Consider the following 19,861-nt stretch of genomic DNA (forward strand, 5'->3'; position numbering starts at 1 on the left):
AAACACAAGGGCAGAGTAAATGGACACAGGAGGAACACATAAAGACAGGGAGGATAAAGACACAGACAGGAAGTACCTCTAGACATATAACAAGGGGGAGTGAACACTTCAACATAAAACAGGACACCAAAGAACAAGCAGATTGTTACACATTAGCATTTCCACTACAAAAGAGTGGGGTGGGAGGTAGAGTTCCTCCGACTTTCTTGTTAGTATCTTGGTGGTCTGTAATTCCCGGAGGGTAGCAGTTGAGTGGGGGAGGCTGTTGGGTTTGCAAACAAGGGTAAGATCCTTTAATGTTTAAGCACATTTTTTCATCCCAGCCTTGTTTGAGTCATAGAGATCCCATGTTCCGATGTTGGAGTGGTGAGTTACGTGGATATTTGGAAGGGCTGCACAGCTCTTTGATATTTCCATGTTGATCTACTGGATGTCACCCTGCTGTCAGGGAACCTCCTGGCTCCCAATGTGTCCTGTCTCAGCAGCTCCATATCCTGCCCTGTGTTTTGGCAGCGTTTTGCTGTGGTGTTGAGGCCCGGGAAGAGGCGTTTGGTGTCCAAGTATTTTCTGTTGGACTCCACGAGTAGGACCACCTGATTGTCTGGCTTGGTTGGTCTGTTGCATGGTTCCATCTCCATGGGAACACACTTTGTCAGTAGGATGGGTTTCCAACTGATTACAACTGTCAAGTTAGCTAGCTAGCAATTTTTTGATGCTTTAGGCTATTAAGTCTTTTAAAGTTATTCGCAGATTATCAGTTTCTTTTGTTTAATTTCCATCCACAAGTTTCTTCTCTCTCTCTCTCTCTCTCTCTCTCTCTCTCTCTCTCTCTCTCTCTCTCTCTCTCTCTCTCTCTCTCTCTCTCTCTCTCTCTCAATGTCCCAAGCAGAACTAGGCTAACTCCCTTGGGATACCAAGGAGGGACCCTACGCTGGTCCAGTCTGCGTGCATTAATTATGGCTTCTGGCACAGAGCGAGCCTCTAGCCATCCCTAGCCATATGCACTGCACTGTAATATACACATATTTCTGAGCAGAATAAATTATTCCTAATGTGAAGTGTCAGTCATTGGATCATTGACACAGTCCTAACAGTCTGCAATGCCTGAACTTGTTACTTGTTTTTTGTGGATTCATGTTAAAACCATAGCACCTCAAAGCACATTTATAACACAAGTCAGCATTCACTCAATCACACACACACATTCATACCCTGGTAGCAGAGGCGTCCATACAAGGTGCCACCTGCTCATCAGGAGTAATAAACATTCAAACACACACCGTTGGCTATGCCATCGGGAGCTATTTGGTGTTCAGTATCTTGTCCAAGTACACTTTGACATGTTGACTGCAGGGACCAGGGAACGAATCCTTTTCTTGAAACCACATGTACTGATGCCGGCTCAGGAACAAATCCTGCTCAACTCTGCCCCTTACTGCCCCTTACCCCTACTCGAATGATGCTTCAGTGGAATTAACAAATAGATCAAACAAATTATTATTTTGTATTAATGGGATCCTAGTTATTTGGCTCCCCATTGCCTTCATGATGGACACACTAGTGCAAGAACTTCGCTTTACGAGTCGATAGAGAGTTAGCGGCTGTTTATATTTTGAAACTCAAAGGGAAAATGAAACAGTATAATTAGAGGAAACTCTCCAGACTTATTGCTCAGTCCTACCTTGTTATGAACTATTAAGTAATCAATCTGGCTCAGTATGCTGTCAATCAACCAAGCACCTGAGATTTTAACGTTTGTATATTAAATATACGGCAATGGATAGTTCCCTTATTTTTTCCTCTGTTGGTGTAGATATAGTGTATTTAATGATGTTGGAGTGTCAAGAGACTTCCCAGCTTGTATAATGTGTAGATTCAATTTGCTTTTGGACCTCTATCATGTTGTTAGATGCATGTCCCTTCTTTCTCCTCAGCTGTAGATTATTTGGAGACAAAGACATTGAAGAGCTCAGAGACATCTGCCGCTCCTACAGGGCCAGTCAATACTATTGACTGCAGTCTGGTTGGTCTGTAATTAGGGGCTTGATAAATGGGGTCAGCATGTTCATATGCAGTGGGTCTGTGTGTGTGTGGTTAATTCACTTAAAGAGGTTCCCATTTCCCAACAATAACAAATGGTCCCATATAACAAGCACTTGTCCTCCCATGTGCCCTTAGGGACTAAGTGAGAAATATGATGCTCTAGATGCTTATGGTCAACTGAGTCCGTGGGAGCTCCTGAACATAAAGCATACAGCATTTACTTTTGTTTTATCCGGTGCACCATGATTGTTTAATGTTGCTATTAGCATATTGGTTTTTCCCTCACTTCCTCTGGCATTACTCTACCTTGTCTCTTTTTCTCTTTCCTCAAAATAAATAGTATACATTTTTTATCACTTACTTGCCAAGAGTTAGATGAAGATTGACACTATTCTAATGTATGTGTGCTAAGTAGGCTACTGTAACTCTTGCCAAATAAAGTGAATACGAGTCAATTGTCAAACATTTTCTTAAAGGTCCAGTATGTAGGATTAAGTGGGATCTATTTGGAAGAAATGGAATATAACTTATGCTTTCACTATTGTATAATCACCTGAAACTATGACTTGTAGTGTTGTCCTTACCTTCATATGGAGAAGGTCCTGTTCACGGACCCTGCCATGTTGCCTCGCCATGTTTCTACAGTAGTTCAGAATGAACAAACCAGACTCTGGCTCTAAAGGGCCTTTCGTGTTTTTACGTTATGCTTGGAAAGTGAGGGGTAAAGGGAGGAGTATTCAGTTGGCTGCAATCTGAACATGTGAGGTAGAAATTTTCTTTGAAAGCAGCAACATATTCAGTTTCATGTCTGTATACTGTATGTACTACAAACCAGCTAGGTTTGCGTGTAAATGTCTCAATATTCTTTACTGAGAGTTATGAAGGATCCTTTAGCCTAACCTGATTCTGCCAGGGTGTATTAATCTATACAGCTAAAGTTCAGCCTCAGCAGTGATTTATTTACTTCCACCATGTCCAGCCAGGCAGAGGAATTGCACTGTCGATTAACCCTTGTGTAACAGGATCTGCAATGTTTAAGTGAGCTGAACAAACTGTCATGCCTACTTTTTGTCCTCATACTGTAGACCTGAGTCAACTCATTTCAGTTATTTTGGCCAAAGACCACAGACCTCTCCGTACAGTGCATATAATTGTACATGATGCCGAAAGTGGGGCGAGTATTTAAAAATGAAAAGAAGCATAAAAGTATTAACTTCTTGCCAACATTATATTTCAGTACAATAATAAAAATAGAAAATAAGGGTATTACTTATATTCACCTCTTATACACCTAGCCAAACAATGTGTTACCTTTTCTATTACGTGAACCAGCTACTGTGACTGACTGCATCAATTTTGGGAGGGAAATAAATTAAAGAGAAAACATAATATGTAATTTACCTTTACCTTTAGCTTTATATGCAAAGCTAAGGAGATGCAATGAAGCAGCATGAGCCTGTAACTACAATGATTTGCCATGGATACACTTCCTGTGTGCACATTAGTATGAAAAGTGCACAAACTAGGCTATGACTAGTGTATTTCACAGTCTAGGTGACAGAGGTGACAGCAGAATAATTATTTGCAACATTAGGAACAGAGATTACTGAGTAAACATATCAGCTACTTTCAATGAGAAAAATACACTTCCTGAAAATCACGAAAGCAAATGGTTCATGCATTCCGCTGTGTGTATGCAGGATAATGGAAAGGTGATCTTAAACCTTATCTTGTCTTATCGTATACCTACACATGTATATTGGTGGGGAAACATTGGTGGACAGTGGATGACTTGACGTTTTTAAACTACATATTTTAACCGGATAAAGGATTTTAGTCATGGAACGTCTGGATCTTAAGTTACAAGAGAAACAAGCTGAGCAAACCGTAGCGGCATCTGAACAGTATCAGAGAAACACAGATTATTAACATGAAACTGCTTATTTCAGCGTTTTACAGGTTTTAATCACCAAAATGACATACTGTATTGTGCATTTAACTGCATTTCACAATATGTTACATCAGGTTTATTTTCTACCTTTAAAGCCCAAAGAGCAATATCTAAATACCTGCTCCCATGATCCTGTTCCTACTTACCTCTTAGTTCTGCCATTATTCCGCAAAAAACTGTCACCACCCACCACTTGTTAGATCCCTTTCAGCTGGACTTCAGAACTGGTCACAGTACTGAAACAGCACTTGTCAGAGTAACCAACAACCTCCTGTTGTCAGCTGACTCTGGAGCCATCAGTATTTTGACTTAAATGTAGCCATTGATACGGTCAGTCATTCCATTTTACTCGACCGCATGGAAACATTTCCGGTCATATCAAGAACTGAGCTAATGTGTTTTGAATACCTGACAGACCGTTCTCAATCTGTCATCATGCGGGCCAGTTGATCAGCACATGTAAAACAAGGAGCCCCAGGTTCTGCTTTGGGCCCACATTATGTTACGTTTACGTTGCGCCTCTCAGACACATAAAGAGGAAACATGGGCTGGGATTCTATTGTTATGCAGACGACACTCAAATTTGAATCAACAAAGCCTGACTCTCTGAACCTCTCTTTGGATGCAGCACAAACTTAACTGTTCAAAACAGAAATGATTTAGATTCAACTATTAACAAAGCAAGCAACCTAAATATACCAATTGACCAAACACTAGCATCTCCGTCCTCTCCTGTCAAAAACCTTGGTGTCATGTTTGACAGTCAGCTCTCATTTGTATCACATATCAATAACATTCCTAAAACCTATTTTTTTTCACCTTCACAATATTTCAAAAACCAACCCCGCTGAAAACTATGGGCGGCAGAGCTTTCTGTTACAGTGCCTCCCGACTTTGGAATGCTGTGCCTGAAGAGCTTTGAAAAGCATCCAGAAAAGAAACTTCTTAAAACACAACCTTCAAACATACTTTTCCTGTTGACTACCAGTGCCTGTACCTGCAATGTGCTTTTATGTTTTGGGTCTAAAAAAGACAAACAAACAAAATTATTATTATTATTATTATTATTATTATTATTATTATTATTATTATTATTATTATTATTATTATTATTATTATTATTATTATTATTCTCTCCCTGAGGTTTCTTCCATTTTTCTCCCTTTAATTATGTTTTTCCTTGTGCGATGCGAGGGTCTAAGGACAGAGGGTGTCGTATCCTGTACAATCTGTAAAGCACACTGAGACAAATGTGTAAGTTGTGATATTGGGCTATAGAAATACATTTGCATTTGATTTGATTTAATTATTATTCAATGGCACAAAACAGAGGGAGTGTGCCTACCTTCAACAGCATAAGAACAAACTTACACCTTTCTGGCAGAAGGGGACCCGTGCTTATGTGGATCATCAGGAATTATGGGAAAAGTCATAGTGACACATGTTAAACATAACACAATTTCAATAATCCCAGAACAGGCACACATACACTGAGAGGGAGCTACAAAGAAGAAGGAGGAGACAAAGGATTGAGAAAGAGAGGAGAGAAATCGAAGAAGACTGAGCCTGTGATTGTTAGAGACACAGCAAGAGAGGCTTGTAGATTAAGCCTCGCTGCTCCTGAGGGAGAGAAGGTGCTAGTATTATTATGGGAGTAGATGGACTGTCCACACTCTCTCTGTGCTTTATTGGAGCTCTTTAGAGCACCTTTCTAATTTCATTCACAAGTGACCATAATTCTGACCGCAGGCTTGATTTGAGTGCTCAGATGAGTAGTGAGCGGCACTCTATAGTCTGAGAAATTTAAGTGTGCAGCGTGAGTGTGTGTGTGATGGATCGAGGATATCATATTATCTGCAGAGAGCTAAAGGGTTTGCCAAAAATGTTGTGGGAGTGCCTGTCTGTGTTTGTCAGTGTCCTGCACTTGCCAACATGTATATGTGTGTTACACCTTGGAACCATCATAAGCTTTACATCATTAATGCCTGAGTCTCAAAGTAATAATGATGGTGCAGTGTCAGACATGGATTCTGCTTCAGCAACTTGTGCGATTCATTATCTCATCCAATAGAATATCAGAATGTCACAGATCATGGACAACTCTATCTGTGTCTGTGTGTGTGTGTGTGTGTGTGTGTGTGTGTGTGTGTGTGTGTGTGTGTGTGTGTGTGTGTGTGTGTGTGTGTGTGCATATGTGTGTTTCTGGACCTGCAGGCATGTAGATGCTGACATCCATGATGAATCAACTCATTTGTTCAATTTGATTTTCAGCGATTTTCAGCAGGAGACCCAGAGCAGTAGCATCCTAATAAGTGTGTGTGTGTGTGTGTGTGTGTGTGTGTGTGTGTGTGTGTGTGTGTGTGTGTGTGTGTGTGTGTGTTGTGTGTGTGTGTGTCGGTGTAATATGATGATTTTTCAGTATAACCAGTACATCTGACCCAGCCTTTCTATCTAATCGGTTGCAAAATCCCTAACATCCTGTGTATTAATCACTGATTGGACAGAATGCATTAAGACACATTAGATATTTGTGTTAACCTGATTGGCATCTGTGTCTGTTGAAACATAAAGCAGCTGAATTCAGAGTAGCAAGAGATATTTTTTTACTATATTACAAGTTATTGATTTGAATTACTTGTATTTGTCGATGTTAAAACAGCTGGAACCACATCCTACAATTGCCTTTTTATCCTGTGATTAAGTGACCAACATGTTGTAAAATGTTTGCTCTTTTCACTTCCTATTCCAGATTTTGTAACAGGGAGCTCTGTGTCAGCTCGATGTGTGGGAGAGAGCGTAAAAACTAGAAACCAGTGAGGTTTTGTGTTTAATAAATGCACCACTCACTCTCACACCATCACACGTTATTTTCAGATGTGTTAATTGGGAGAAGAGCTTGGCATGTGTGTGACTGTGGATAAGTTGTGAAAGCAGGGATATTCTCACAGAAAGACAGGAGTAGTTTGACCAGATAGCAGACTCCACAAGTTTAACCAAACACTGATTTAGAGATGCAACAAATATCCAAAACCAGGTTGCATCTCATTTAAAGGCACAGGACATGACATTCCTGTAAACAAAACATGCTGAATAATGATGAGTCATGCAGTTACTGCATGTTGCAGATGTAATTAAAATGTATTCCGTATTTTTTCTACTGGAGGTGTCACAGGCATGATCCATATCTGAGGTGCAAAGACTTGTGTAACATTATAATGTGCCGTCTGTTGAATCCACCCATTGATTTTCAGGGCTTTGACTCATCGGTTAATTCACCATGACTAAATCTCAACATATTTTGATTAACTTGGTTAAACCTTATCTTAACTTAATGTTTAACTAGTTGCTCAAGCTTAACATTACAAATCCAATGTTTTTATTGATTCTAAAAAGGAGTCTGTATGCAAGAAAAATCTTTTACCTTGCACGGCAGCTGGATTCTTGCAATATCACAAGAGAATTGTAGCACCACGAGATCAAACATATTGTTAGGCTTCAAGTAATGCATTTGTGTCCAAACCACAGTGGTTCAGACCAACCAGCGTCCTGTGAGGAGCTACTGGCAGCTACAGGCGTGGTTTAAGTGGCAAAGAACAGTACTGAAGCCACCACTGACGTTGATCTGATTGGTTGAAGTTAGGTCGTGCTATACGGTGATAGACAGATGTTGTTTTTGGAAATGCCTTCCCTTTTCCAAACAGTTTCCAATGATGGCTTCTCAGATGGTTCTATGTAACAAACTATCAGGTTGTGTCGGGTTAATTTTCTTGAGCTGTGTTGATTTGTTTCAGCTTGTATAGTAGAATGCTGGTATTGTGCCAAGGATTGTAGAAATGTGCCAACAAAAATCACTTTTTGTCTTTAAAATGTTGATAATAGGAGAATGAACAGTACTAATATAACAATTGTATATATTTCTTTACAGGACAATGTGGACCTAGGAGAGCTGATGTTCTCATTGTGCTATCTCCCCACGGCTGGCAGGCTCACCATCACCATGATCAAAGCCAGAAATCTCAAAGCCATGGACATCACTGGAGCTTCAGGTGGGTGCTGACTGAAATAGCAATGTTTCCACTGAGAGGTAGTGGAGTCAAATATACACATAAGTTATTTAAGTGGTTCAATATTATTAGTCAATATATAATATTTAGTTGAACTGCTTTCCATGCCAAGACATTTTGTCATCCTTTGTCATTGTACATGTTAACTTTCTCCAGATCCATATGTGAAAGTGTCCCTGATGTGTGAAGGCCGGAGGCTAAAGAAGAGAAAGACGTCAACCAAGCGTAACACTCTGAACCCAGTGTACAATGAGGCCATTGTGTTTGATGTTCCTCCTGAGAACATCGACCAGATTAGCCTGCTCATAGCTGTCATGGACTATGATCGGTTAGTAAGTAACCTATGTACAATGCCTTTTTGTACAGTGCCAATGGTGGGACAACAACTACCTTGGACAGATGCAAAATCAGAAAAATTCCCAATTTGAGCAGCTATGTTTGCTCTGCAGAGCAAGCTCAGTTTTACCGTGTTGTCTTGTTGCATTGCACTAAAACTTAGACACCTCTACCTACGTGTATTAGTTTTATCTACATCACATTGATGCAACGTTATGGAATCTCCATGTGTTGTTCTTTCTGTTCCGCAGAGTCGGACACAATGAAGTGATCGGGGTATGCAGGGTGGGCAATGAGGCAGAGAGCCTAGGGCGAGACCACTGGAATGAGATGTTGTCATACCCACGGAAACCCATTGCACACTGGCATCCACTCATAGAGGTATGGGCAGCTTTGTATAAAGGTACAATGCATTCCCTGAGTAACACTCTTACAATGTAACCACTCTTTAATAATGATCATTTTCATGCAATCATCTAAGGAATCTACAGCCATGCTAGCATCTTTGTCAGACTGCACTTTGGCAAAGCAATGCTTTGAGCTAAATGCTAATGTCAAAATGCTAACATGCTCACAATGACGATGCTAAGATGTTGTTGTTTAGCAGGTATAATGTTTACCATGTACACTAGCATGACTAAAAATGAGGTATATAATCAACATGAAGTCAGAATGACCGTTCACTGCTGATGTTTGCACAAATAAAAAAGTATTAATTTTTGATGCAGTAGAGGTAAAGGACCTTTGGTCTACACTTTGTACTGTAATGGGTTTAATTTCATGTACAGTATTAGAAATAAGTGGCCTGGTCCCAGACCTCAGAGTCTAAACAATACAGCCATTCAGACTCATTATCAGGCTAAGATAGCAAAGTATTCAAGTAAACATACATACTTGTGTAGGGATATTTAAATAAAATATCTTATAAATATCTTATAACCTTATATTATTGTGTATCTTAGGGTGGTCATGGCCTAGTGGTTTAGTAGTATATAAAAAATACTGCTTAACCCTTTGTATACTTGACCGGTTTTTTCTGGGATTGCCACAACAGAGGCACCTAGTTTACTGAGAGAGAGACACACACAGAGGTGGCTACATTCACTGAGCTGTTTCTATTTTTGAATTCCCTGCCCACACTCATTAAAAAAAACAGAGCACGCTAAAACAGATGCTGGACTGATTCATGTATATTTATGTTGAGTTGTCAAAGCTAAATCTATTGGTATTCAGTTGAAGGAATCAGAAGATAAAACGCTTCAAAAGGGATTGCTGTCTGGGTAAATGTAACGCTTATCATCAGCTATAACACACATTAGCATCTGCTGGTCTCTTCTCTATTGAAGAATTTAAGAGATGTGGCATGTTTAGCCTGCCATAAAATGTAATGTACACTGGCTAGCTTGTTAGCCGTTAACATAGGTCATCATGAGGACTGTTGACGCATCATTATTTTTGCCACAGGAGGTCTGACGATGCTCACTATGACAGAGGCTAAAGACCCCGTGAATATTATTCCATCTCTAATGAACATGTCTGATTTTATTCAGCTTTCTAATGACATTTCTAACTCAAATCAGGAAAATCTAATCTAATCTAATCAAAGCAAATTGTTTAATATTTAAAAGCTAGTTATTAGTATTAGTGGTCAGATTAGATTTATTTTTAAATCTAAAATTGAGATTTTTTCTTTTTAATCTTTAACTTTGTATATGTTGATTTTAGCATTACATTTCCAATTCAAAAACATTACATTGCAAATGAATACAGTAACATAAACCTTTTTTTACCCCTATTTTACAATCTAATAGAAAAACACCATGACACAGATATTTTATTCTAACCCCTCCCTAATAAAGCATGACAAATGACACACAATGACATGCTGGGTAAACAGGTTTAATAACTAGTAAAGAATACGAGAGCACTTTAGAATGATGGATGTGAGGATGTTTCAACAACAGCTTGCTTTCTTCAGAGCTTCACACTGTCATGCATGATGACACTCAACTCTCTCTGGAGAAAACAACAGACTACAGTTGGAAGTTAAAAGCTGGTCTAAACTGCTGCTTTTACTTCCTTTATAGGTGGTACAGGTTGAACCTAAACTGCAGGTTTGTATTTTGTGTCTGATTTTAGGTGCTTTGCATCAAGGTTTATTTTTAATGGAATATATAGTATTTCAATAACCCCAAGTGAACTGTTTCGAGGTCACTTCAATTCTCGTCCTTTCAACATGTGTTTTTCTCATATTTTCCCTTTACTTGTGGATGGTCTGTGCCCACCAAGTCTGTGTCTGTACGTGTCTAGTCGGTGTGTGTGAGTGAGAGGAGCAACAGGAAACAAAATCATTCAACTGGATTTTGTTGTGTTTCAGTAACGGTTGTGCAGGCAGTTAGAGCTCTTTAAGTCGACACGGTTATCTTATTTAGTTGCATCCTGACGCCAGGATTCTGCCCACCTCTCCCAGTTAACCACTGAGCACTGCATCAAGAAGCAGAAGTAAATGAAGCGTTAGCAGTCACACTGTGTTTACCAGAGGAGTTGCAGTATTGGTGGGAGGTCAGTTACCCTGATATTGCCAATAACGGTGACGTTAGAAGAGCTCTCTTGCTGTCTCTAGGGCCATTTGTATAGCACTAAAGCATGCATACAACACACACACACACACACACACACACACACACACACACACACACACACACACACACACAGGTTCTGTCAGACACTCTCCAGTAGCCATGTCTTATCTGAAGCCATTAGCAGCAGCACTGGACTACAGCAGGGCCTGGGATCCAGACTAATGGCTTATTTGTGTTTCTTTAAAAGATCCTCACATAAGTCCTGAGGGAGCCTGGCCAACTGGATATTTCACACACTCTTTCACTCTTTCTCTTTCTCTTTCTCTTTCTCTTTCTCTTTCTCTTTCTCTTTCTCTTTCTCTTTCTCTCTCTCTTTCTCTCTCTCTCACACACACAAACACACACACACACACACACAAACACACAAACACACACAATAATGCACATATATGTATCTAATGTATATACAGTGATATGCACGCATACATTTCAACAAATAATCACAAGCACATCTATGTCTCTCACTCACATGCACACTCGTATGGCTTTTCTGAAGTGTTGGAGTATGCCTCACTGACCCTCTGACCACAATCTGAGAAAATTATTAATTCACCAACTTGATTTCTTCAGCCAGGACTGTAAACACATGCACAAGTCCAAAACCAACAACAACAAAATGCTATTGAATCCCCCAGAGTAATTTCAAGCTAGTTGTGATGTGATTGAGCGGAAGCAAAGGAAATGAAGAAAGCAGAAAGCTTAGTTGCCTCCACTTTGTTACATGAAAGAGTGGTTGAATAAAAGGGAAGCAAGACTGTTTGCAAGCCAACCTTTTGTAGCATTTATGACATTTTACCTTTCTTAAGAACTGGCCATACCAGAATATTAGTGATAATGTATTTTCTTTCCGCGCTGCAAATGTTGGCTGAAAGCAAACTTTTGAGCAATAGCAAGCCGTCTTGACAGAGCTGAGCTTTGCAGCAACAATGGAAAGTCCAATATGCAGGAAGATGTTTTACTAGCTGTGTTGCATCATTCACTTCATTTATCCTCCTCTTTCCACTGCCCCACAAAAATAAACAGTACTCAGGCTGTTACAATACAGGGATCAATGACACAAATTTTACTTTTGAAAAAACTGTGTGAATGTTTTGACCCATTACAACTGAGCAAATAAGCTTGCTAACAACAGTTAGAGAGAACTTAATGAGATAATTAGCTCCGAGAGCCTTTTTCCCTTCTTTATTAAAAGTCTTTAAAGAATGCAATGATGCACAGTCCTGAGAACAAAATTCCAATGTGGAGTAAACGGGACAGTACATAGAAAACAAAGCTCGCAGAACTATTGTGACTGACTTGCGCTAGCTTATCCCGACTGGCTGGGGCGTGTCAGCTTTACGTTGTCAGCGTTACGTTGTCAGCGTTACGTTGTCAGCGTTACGTTGTCAGCTACAGTAGTTTACCAACCTTTAGAAGGAAAAGCACAGGTTTCATTTATATTTTAATACATTTTTATATTGTATCCATTTTGAAGATATTTTCTGAAGACCTTAAGTTTGTTTGATTCTTAAAAACAGATCTAAAATATGATAGTCATTGGCTTTGCTCCCAAGAGCAATTTCACTGCTTTTATTCAAGTTTAGTCAAGAAAATGGAAAGCTATGGTATTACAGGACCGTGGGTGAAATCATTCCTGAGAGATAGGAGACAGAGAGTTTCTGTAAACTCTCTCAAACTGGATAGAGGTGACTAGCGGTGTGCCTCAGGGCAGTGTCATCGGTCCGCTATTGTTTGTGATCTTCATAAACGACCTACCACTTGCTGTAAAAAGCCAGATCCAGATATACGCGGACGACACCATCATCTACAGAAAGATTGTATCGATGAACGACTGCCCACCAGTGGCTAATGAAATTTCACCCGCAGAAATGTATACTCATCCGGCTAGGCACAGGACATCCAGACTTCACCTATCATATGACAGACGACACTGGCAGTATAGTCAACCTACTCGAAAAGGACGAAGAACGAGTCCTCGGTGTCATCATTGACAAAAACCTCAACTTCAAGGCACACGTCGATAATATTGTACAGAAGGCTAACAAAGTCCTTGGGATAATTTGACGATGTTTTACGCATCTGGAAAGAAAAACCCTCGTATTGCTATACAAGAGCCTTGTCCGACTAATTTTGAAATATACGGAACCAGTTTGGAATCCAAGCAAGCAGTACCAGATAAACGCCTTGGAACAGGTCCAACATAGAGCCACACGACTGATACCTGACCTCGCAGACAAGGACTACTCGTTTCGATTGAAGTTGCTAGGCTTGCCATCACTAAAATACAGACACCGCAGAGGAGACATGATTGTCACGTATCAAGTCCTGAACAACAAATACAAGGTGGACACGGATACGTTACTCCCCAGACACAGCAGTGATAGGACTCGAGGACACTCTTCTGAAGTTGATCAAACCCAGAGCGAACAGACAGATAAGACAACAGTTCTTTAGTAACCGAATCATAAACGACTGGAACTCTCTACCAAACCACGTTGTGACAGCACCGTCCCCTGACGCTTTTAAATCTGGACTAGACAAACACTGGAGGGACTATCTCCTACAACTACTAGATTTTTGTTGTCCAAAATCTATGTTAAGACCAGTACTATACATAGGGATATTGCCTTCACACTACTGTAACCATGATGATGATGATGATGATGATGATGATGATGATGATGATGATGATGATGATGATGAGATCTTTCAAATGTTAGCGATCACAAACATGTGTGCAAATACAATTGACGTGATGTGGTCTAAATTCAGTTTTTCGGACCCGGTACTCTTGGTGAATGATGCATGGAAAAGCCTAAATCTCTGGAAAGTTATTTCCAGCTTTACACAGCCTTGCCAGGCCCCTCTCAGAACTGACTCAGACTTTAGTTTTGTTTTGCTTCTGTTTGCATCTAAACGTATCGTCTTTCTTTCCCTCCATCTTTCTTCTCCTCTATCTCTCTTGTGGTCCAGTGGGTGGCACAGGGAGCGACGGGGATTGGAAGCCAAGGGGGATCTACCAATTCCCTGAAGACACCACCATCGCCATGACCACACACACACACACACACACACACACACACACACACACACACACACACACACACACACACACACACACACACACACACACACACACACACACACACACACACACACACACACACTTCTGGGTTTCCTTCTCTCAGGGTGGTAGAACGATAGATGATGGAGCTATATAGTCCAACTGAAATGTTGAAACAAACAGTACAAGGTATGACTAACAAGTGACTACAGTAGTAGCATCAGCTTAAAGCCATTAAACTGGTGTGTCATTAGATGTATCAAGGCTTTAGTGTGCTGACTGACGCAAAAGCTAATCCCTACTTTTTACTTCCTCTTGTGTCTCCACAACCAAAAATCACTTAACTACATTCCAACTGTGCTACTACAGTACTTTCATTTGTTATTTTAAGTTGTTAGTGACAGTATTAACAGGCCACGCTACGTGTGATGTGTGTGAGTGATCAGTTATCATAGATTCAGTAAGAGTTAGACCTGCAAGGTTACAGCATTATAAATGACATAGAGGGCATTCCTCTTCAAATCAACAAAGTTTCAGCTCTCTTGAACATTTGTTTGGCTGTTGTCTCAAATATTCAAATTTCTCATGCATTGTCTCAACTCTGTGGCAGCCATGCAACGGAGATGTTCTTAGTGTAAGCCTTAGTTTTGCCTCTATGGGCGACTTTCTCACAGAACACTTCCTGCAAAGACGTACACTGAAGAGGATTTGCTTCAAGAATGTGTAAAGCAGCTGACAGAGGGAACATAACAAGTTTTATTTACTGCATGTTAAATTGTCATACTTTGTTAACAGGGTGTGGTCAAAAAAAAGAAAACACAGGTGTTGGTGGTGGCATTGAAAGGGGCATTCTGCTGATCTCCTCAAACGTAATGTCACAGCTAATCTCTACGACTACTGATGATTTTCACTGATATTCTTGGTTTCTAATGTAAATGATAAGTGTGGTTTATTATAATTTGAATATTATATTTGATGATGATAATTTAATATGATAACACTGTTAAATAAATAGAAAAACCTTATACTACAAAACAAAGTGCAATAAAACTGTCAATGCACACACTAGCAGAACAACAGCACACTTTCCCAACACCACCGAGCCCTCATGTCCAAACCAACAATAAATATATTTTCTATAGACCAACATTTGCAGCCTGATCATACAACTGATTATCAATTTTAAACTGCCTCCTCTGTATAGCCTTACTGGACATAACCAGAAAGGAGGACACAACTAACAATTAAACAAAAATGACGGACAACTAATATTTCTTGTTACACGCCAGGTCTACAGAAATTAAACAGCCTGATAATTCTTATACAATTAATAGCAGAATAAAGCATCATTAAGGCTGACAATATGTAGATTTATTAACTGCAAAGCGAATGCAGCCCACAAACACACATAGGCTTGCCAGTAATTAGTATTTCCTTTGCCATGAGAAGAGTGACTGGATTGTTTCCATTCTGAAAACACACTTGCAGCAGCCCTATTTAACTGTAATTGGACTTAATGTTCTTCCTTTAGACCACACCCTGCAGTGTTTGTTTTTTGAAATTCAGATTAATACCAGTATTGTTTATGTCTTTGTATTGGACACTGCCACAAATAACAATGACAGTTTCTTCTGTGTTCGTAGGTACAGTGCATGCATCATTTTCCGTGAGTCATTTTTATATCTCTCTTCTGTTGTGAGATACTAATCGAATTGTAAACACAAGATGTATTATGAACTTAAGGCAGACTGTGTAAATTGTCCATTCAGATGTTATTAATAAATATTTCTATATATAGTATGGATTGATTTACGGGAAGTGTGAGATACAAGCAAATGCTTCGGAGAGCGTTGCACATGGATTCCACTGGCACGACTCGGTTTGTTTTGAAAATTCACCAGATGATCAGCAGTTCCACTTCCTTCGTGGCTCGATCAGCTCTATGCAATGCGAAGCACCACTATGTTGCATCTGGTCGAATCAAGCATTGGCTTGAGTGGCCACGATTGCTTCGAACATGTCGCAGGCACGCCCAGGGAAATCCAGGCTTTAGAGAGATTGATTAACTTTATGAAAAGTTCTGATTTGGCGCTATATGAATAAAATTGAATTGAATTGAATGAGACAGACAGGTAGAAACACACACAGATTCCCCCTCAGGCCTTTTTTTCCCACCTCACATCTGTGCTGTGAGATCTCCCAACAGGCCGCTGTGATTGAAAGACATATGAAGAGCTTCTGACAACACAAACACTTTGTGCGACACACATACAACACCTTCAATGAGGCCAACATGGAGATAGGGGTTGAGATGCCAAAAGGCTAAAGAGTCCATGTGTCTGTGAGTGCGTGTGAATGATGTTCCTTGGAATTTTCCCGATCACTTAGGAGCTGCTCTCATTGAAAATAAGATTTCCTTTTTCTTTTTATCTCTCAGTTGTTTCCAGACCAACTCGTATCAAAAGCAGTGGTGGTTCTTGGTGTTTCAAGATCATTGACATATTATCACTTTGTAGAGTTGAAATGGGAAACATTTAGAAAACAATCGCTCATTTATACATCCAGGAGACACGTAGCAACATTGGGAAAGGTAATTATTATAAATAATTATTCAAATCGTCATAATTCTCTGTGGATTTGTCCTTACAAGTAACCCCTTTCCCATTACACACAATATTTTAATCCAGTCTTTACATAAAACTATTGATTAGTGCAGATGTAAGCCTAACCTTCCTCCTTCCTGACTTTATAAGGATCCCTCAACCTTTTGCATCTCCCTTTGTCACTCCCAGATTCATGTGCTTTTGCAGGTGTCTCATTTCCAGTCTTTCAGATCCAGGTTTACCAGCAGCTCCAGCACAATCTGGCAGCTACAATCATAACATCGTCAAGATTTTCCATGCAGCAATCACGTGTTCTATGATGGCTTTCCACATTAACTAAAGGTGAGTTTAGTAGACTCTCTCCAGCGCCAGGCTGACTTATGCTGCTGCCTGCTAACCCACTCGGGGTAGGCCGCTCCCTAATTTGACCTCAGGTTTTCTTATTTATGGTCACTTGGATAAAGCTCACATTTCCCTGCAGGACCACCAGCCATAGAACAAATCATCAGGATTCTTCAGCCAAGGGCTTGACGGATGGTTGAGTGATGTCTGAAACGCGCTACACCCTCTAAAGGCTTCAATATTGGTTAACCCCATTGAGAGTCAGTCATCTTGAGAAAGATATTTGCACTCACCTCCCAGGAAGTAGTAATCACTATAAAGCTTAAGTATAGATGCAGCACTCAGCGAAACTTTGTCTTTCCGGTGTCCTTGAGACGTAGTCCCTAGTAATCCTGTTGACAGGACAATTAGCTCATTGGTCAAGAAGCATAACATAAAGGTTTTAAACATGTACACACATCAGCAGGGAGCGTTGCAGCGTTTTCTAATTAAAAACACAAACAAAAAATGTAAAGATTGTGTGTTTATCTGCTCTAACATAATCTGCAAACTTTATCATGTCTAGCTAACTAGCTTACTACCTACAGTGGTAACTGAGTATTGCCAGGAGCCTACTTCCAAAGCCAAGAGTTAGTATTTCATTATCTAACTACATTAGTGTGTGGGGTTACAGTTTAGGTAAAATAAAAAGCCATGTTCACGATCCACTCTGTAGCCTACTTCCTCACTTCGTCAAAGCTGGTCCTGAATGCTTTTAGAGTTTATTGTAACGTTAGCATCTCTTTCCTGCTCTTTACTGGATTTGGGTAAATGTACACTGCATCTTCTCTAGCCACATTAATTAACTGAGATAATTTGCTGGTCAATGTCAGCCTAGTTTTTGCGGTGTATCCCGCATCGTCTAAACGGCTCTGCTGAAAGTCTCCGCCACCGATTCACAATGTTGAATTGGCGGCGGAGACTGTCAGCAAAAGAAATCCCTTTAATTGGCTGTTCAGCTTTAGTGAATCAGTGCATGATAAGAGAAACGGACGTGAGAAAAACAAACAAACTACTAAAGTCAAGAGGGCACACACAGAGGCTCTTTTCTTTTTTCTTTTTTCATCTTCATCTCATCTGATCAGGCGGGGAACTTACTTGCTAGTTGGCCGTTTGCTGTAGTCTTTGCGGTGTGTCCAAATGCGACTTTATTGTCAAGATGCAGGCAACACGAAGTGGCACAACAGTGGACTCTGCCGCCGCCTGTTCTTTGAAGTTTGTTTGGTGTGTCTGGGCCTTCAGATCACTGGAAAAACATAATCAAAAAAAGCATGTTAAAGGTAGTTTTTGAGGAACAATGGACACAACAAATCATAGTCCATGTGCATAATTAGTGAAACTGAGAGACACCGGCTGACTTGTTCTGTTCAGTTTTTTCACAACATTAACACACTTAAGCAAGGTGTTCTGTTGCAAAGATATCTGCAGTATGACAAAGAAAGTTACACTGGATCACTAGTGAGCGCTTCATCAAATCTATTGAGTTTGATAAGACAGCATGGAGAGAAGTCGCTGCATGACAGCCGATCCCAGAGGAAAAGGTTGATCATACTGCAGATATATTTGTAGGAACATGTACATCCTCGATCATCGTACATTTATTTGTGCAACATGCAGGGAAACGTGCATTTTTCACAATTTGTATTGGTGTGAATCATCTTCATTGTCTACACAGCAATGGGACATGTTCAGAAAAGAAAAAATTATTTTGTCTTCACAGCCTCCAGAGTAATGCTGAAGAGGCACTTTGCTGTTTGACCTGTAATAACATTTGCAACTGTCTGTTATTTTACTCCTGTCGATTACCCTCGTCAAATCAGTGATGCAAAATGATAAGAAAATGTTAAAAAATATATATATTAAGCCATCAAGATTTCCCTTGTTGTCTTGTGGTATGACAAAGCAGAGAGGACATGAACAAGACTCTAGGTGGAAGATAGCTGAGCCAACAGTGAGACTATAAAGCAGCAGTGATGTGGGGAGTGATGTTTGGAATAATTTTTCTTTCTGAGGCTTCCTGTGCTACAAATACAATGGAATGACACTTTAATTTCACAGTGTGGAAAGGCACCAGGGGAACTAAAAAGTGCTTCCACGATGAGACTGCTATAGATAAAACCAACTAGACAGAATGCTGAGACAGTATTTATGCCGATGGTGACATCATTATCACTCATTTCAATTCATAGTCCCACAGATCACACAGATCACTGAGGAATCTTGGCCCCGTTTAAAAATTAAGAGGCATTAGTGAAGACAAAGTGCATCTTGGATGTAATTCAACTTATGAACAGGAGCTAGACATTTTTCAAAAGTAAGGCGCCTTCAGACTGCATAGAGTGCCAATTCGTCCACCTAATTTATCCCTCTCGAAGACAATTTGCAGGAAGCTGCTGCAAAGCACTTCTGGAGAGGTGTGTTGATCTGTGGATGTTTTTGCACTCTTCTTGTGATGGCTGCTGACGGCGCTCAGAGCAAGATGAGCCTCATGAAAACATCTAACGCCCAGAAATGTCTGGAGCAACAAACTGATCTGAAAACCAAGAACCATAGAGACAAATGTCTTCTGCTGCATAGGCCACTTCACTTCTACATTAAGATACTTAAAGTACTGAGCGGTCGCCACTGCCATTGTTGTCAATGTGAATTCAATCGGCTATTTGTCTTTTAGCTTGTGCCATGTGAGTTGATGATGATTACACTCTTTTTTCAACTAACTGCTGTGTCTCATCATGTGGCTATGACAACCACAGGAAAATGAGCTGCTGTTGGTATTT

The 19,861-nt window shown here is 40.1% G+C and overlaps 1 protein-coding gene across 3 annotated transcripts in view; it reads left to right on the plus strand.

Moving 5' to 3' along the window:
* The window catches only part of syt9b (synaptotagmin IXb), a 48,822-nt gene extending 32,924 nt beyond the window's left edge, over window positions 1-15,898 (plus strand). The window contains exons 5-8 of one of the 3 annotated variants that reach the window (XR_003832422.1): window positions 7,920-8,040; window positions 8,215-8,390; window positions 8,646-8,775; window positions 14,010-15,898. Coding sequence is in view for 1 of the 3 variants with exons in the window: in XM_029434653.1 (XP_029290513.1) it covers window positions 7,920-8,040; window positions 8,215-8,386; window positions 8,646-8,775; window positions 14,010-14,087 (501 nt within the window). In the remaining 2 variants the exon portion in view is untranslated. Of the gene's footprint in view, window positions 1-7,919; window positions 8,041-8,214; window positions 8,391-8,645; window positions 8,776-10,481; window positions 10,497-14,009 lie in introns of those variants that run through there. The other 2 variants (XR_003832423.1, XM_029434653.1) reach the window with 2 other exon arrangements.
* Window positions 15,899-19,861: the final 3,963 nt, after the last annotated feature.

The sequence above is a fragment of the Cottoperca gobio genome, chromosome 6 (assembly GCF_900634415.1).
Source record: "Cottoperca gobio chromosome 6, fCotGob3.1, whole genome shotgun sequence".
Classification (NCBI taxonomy): Eukaryota; Metazoa; Chordata; class Actinopteri; order Perciformes; family Bovichtidae; genus Cottoperca; species Cottoperca gobio.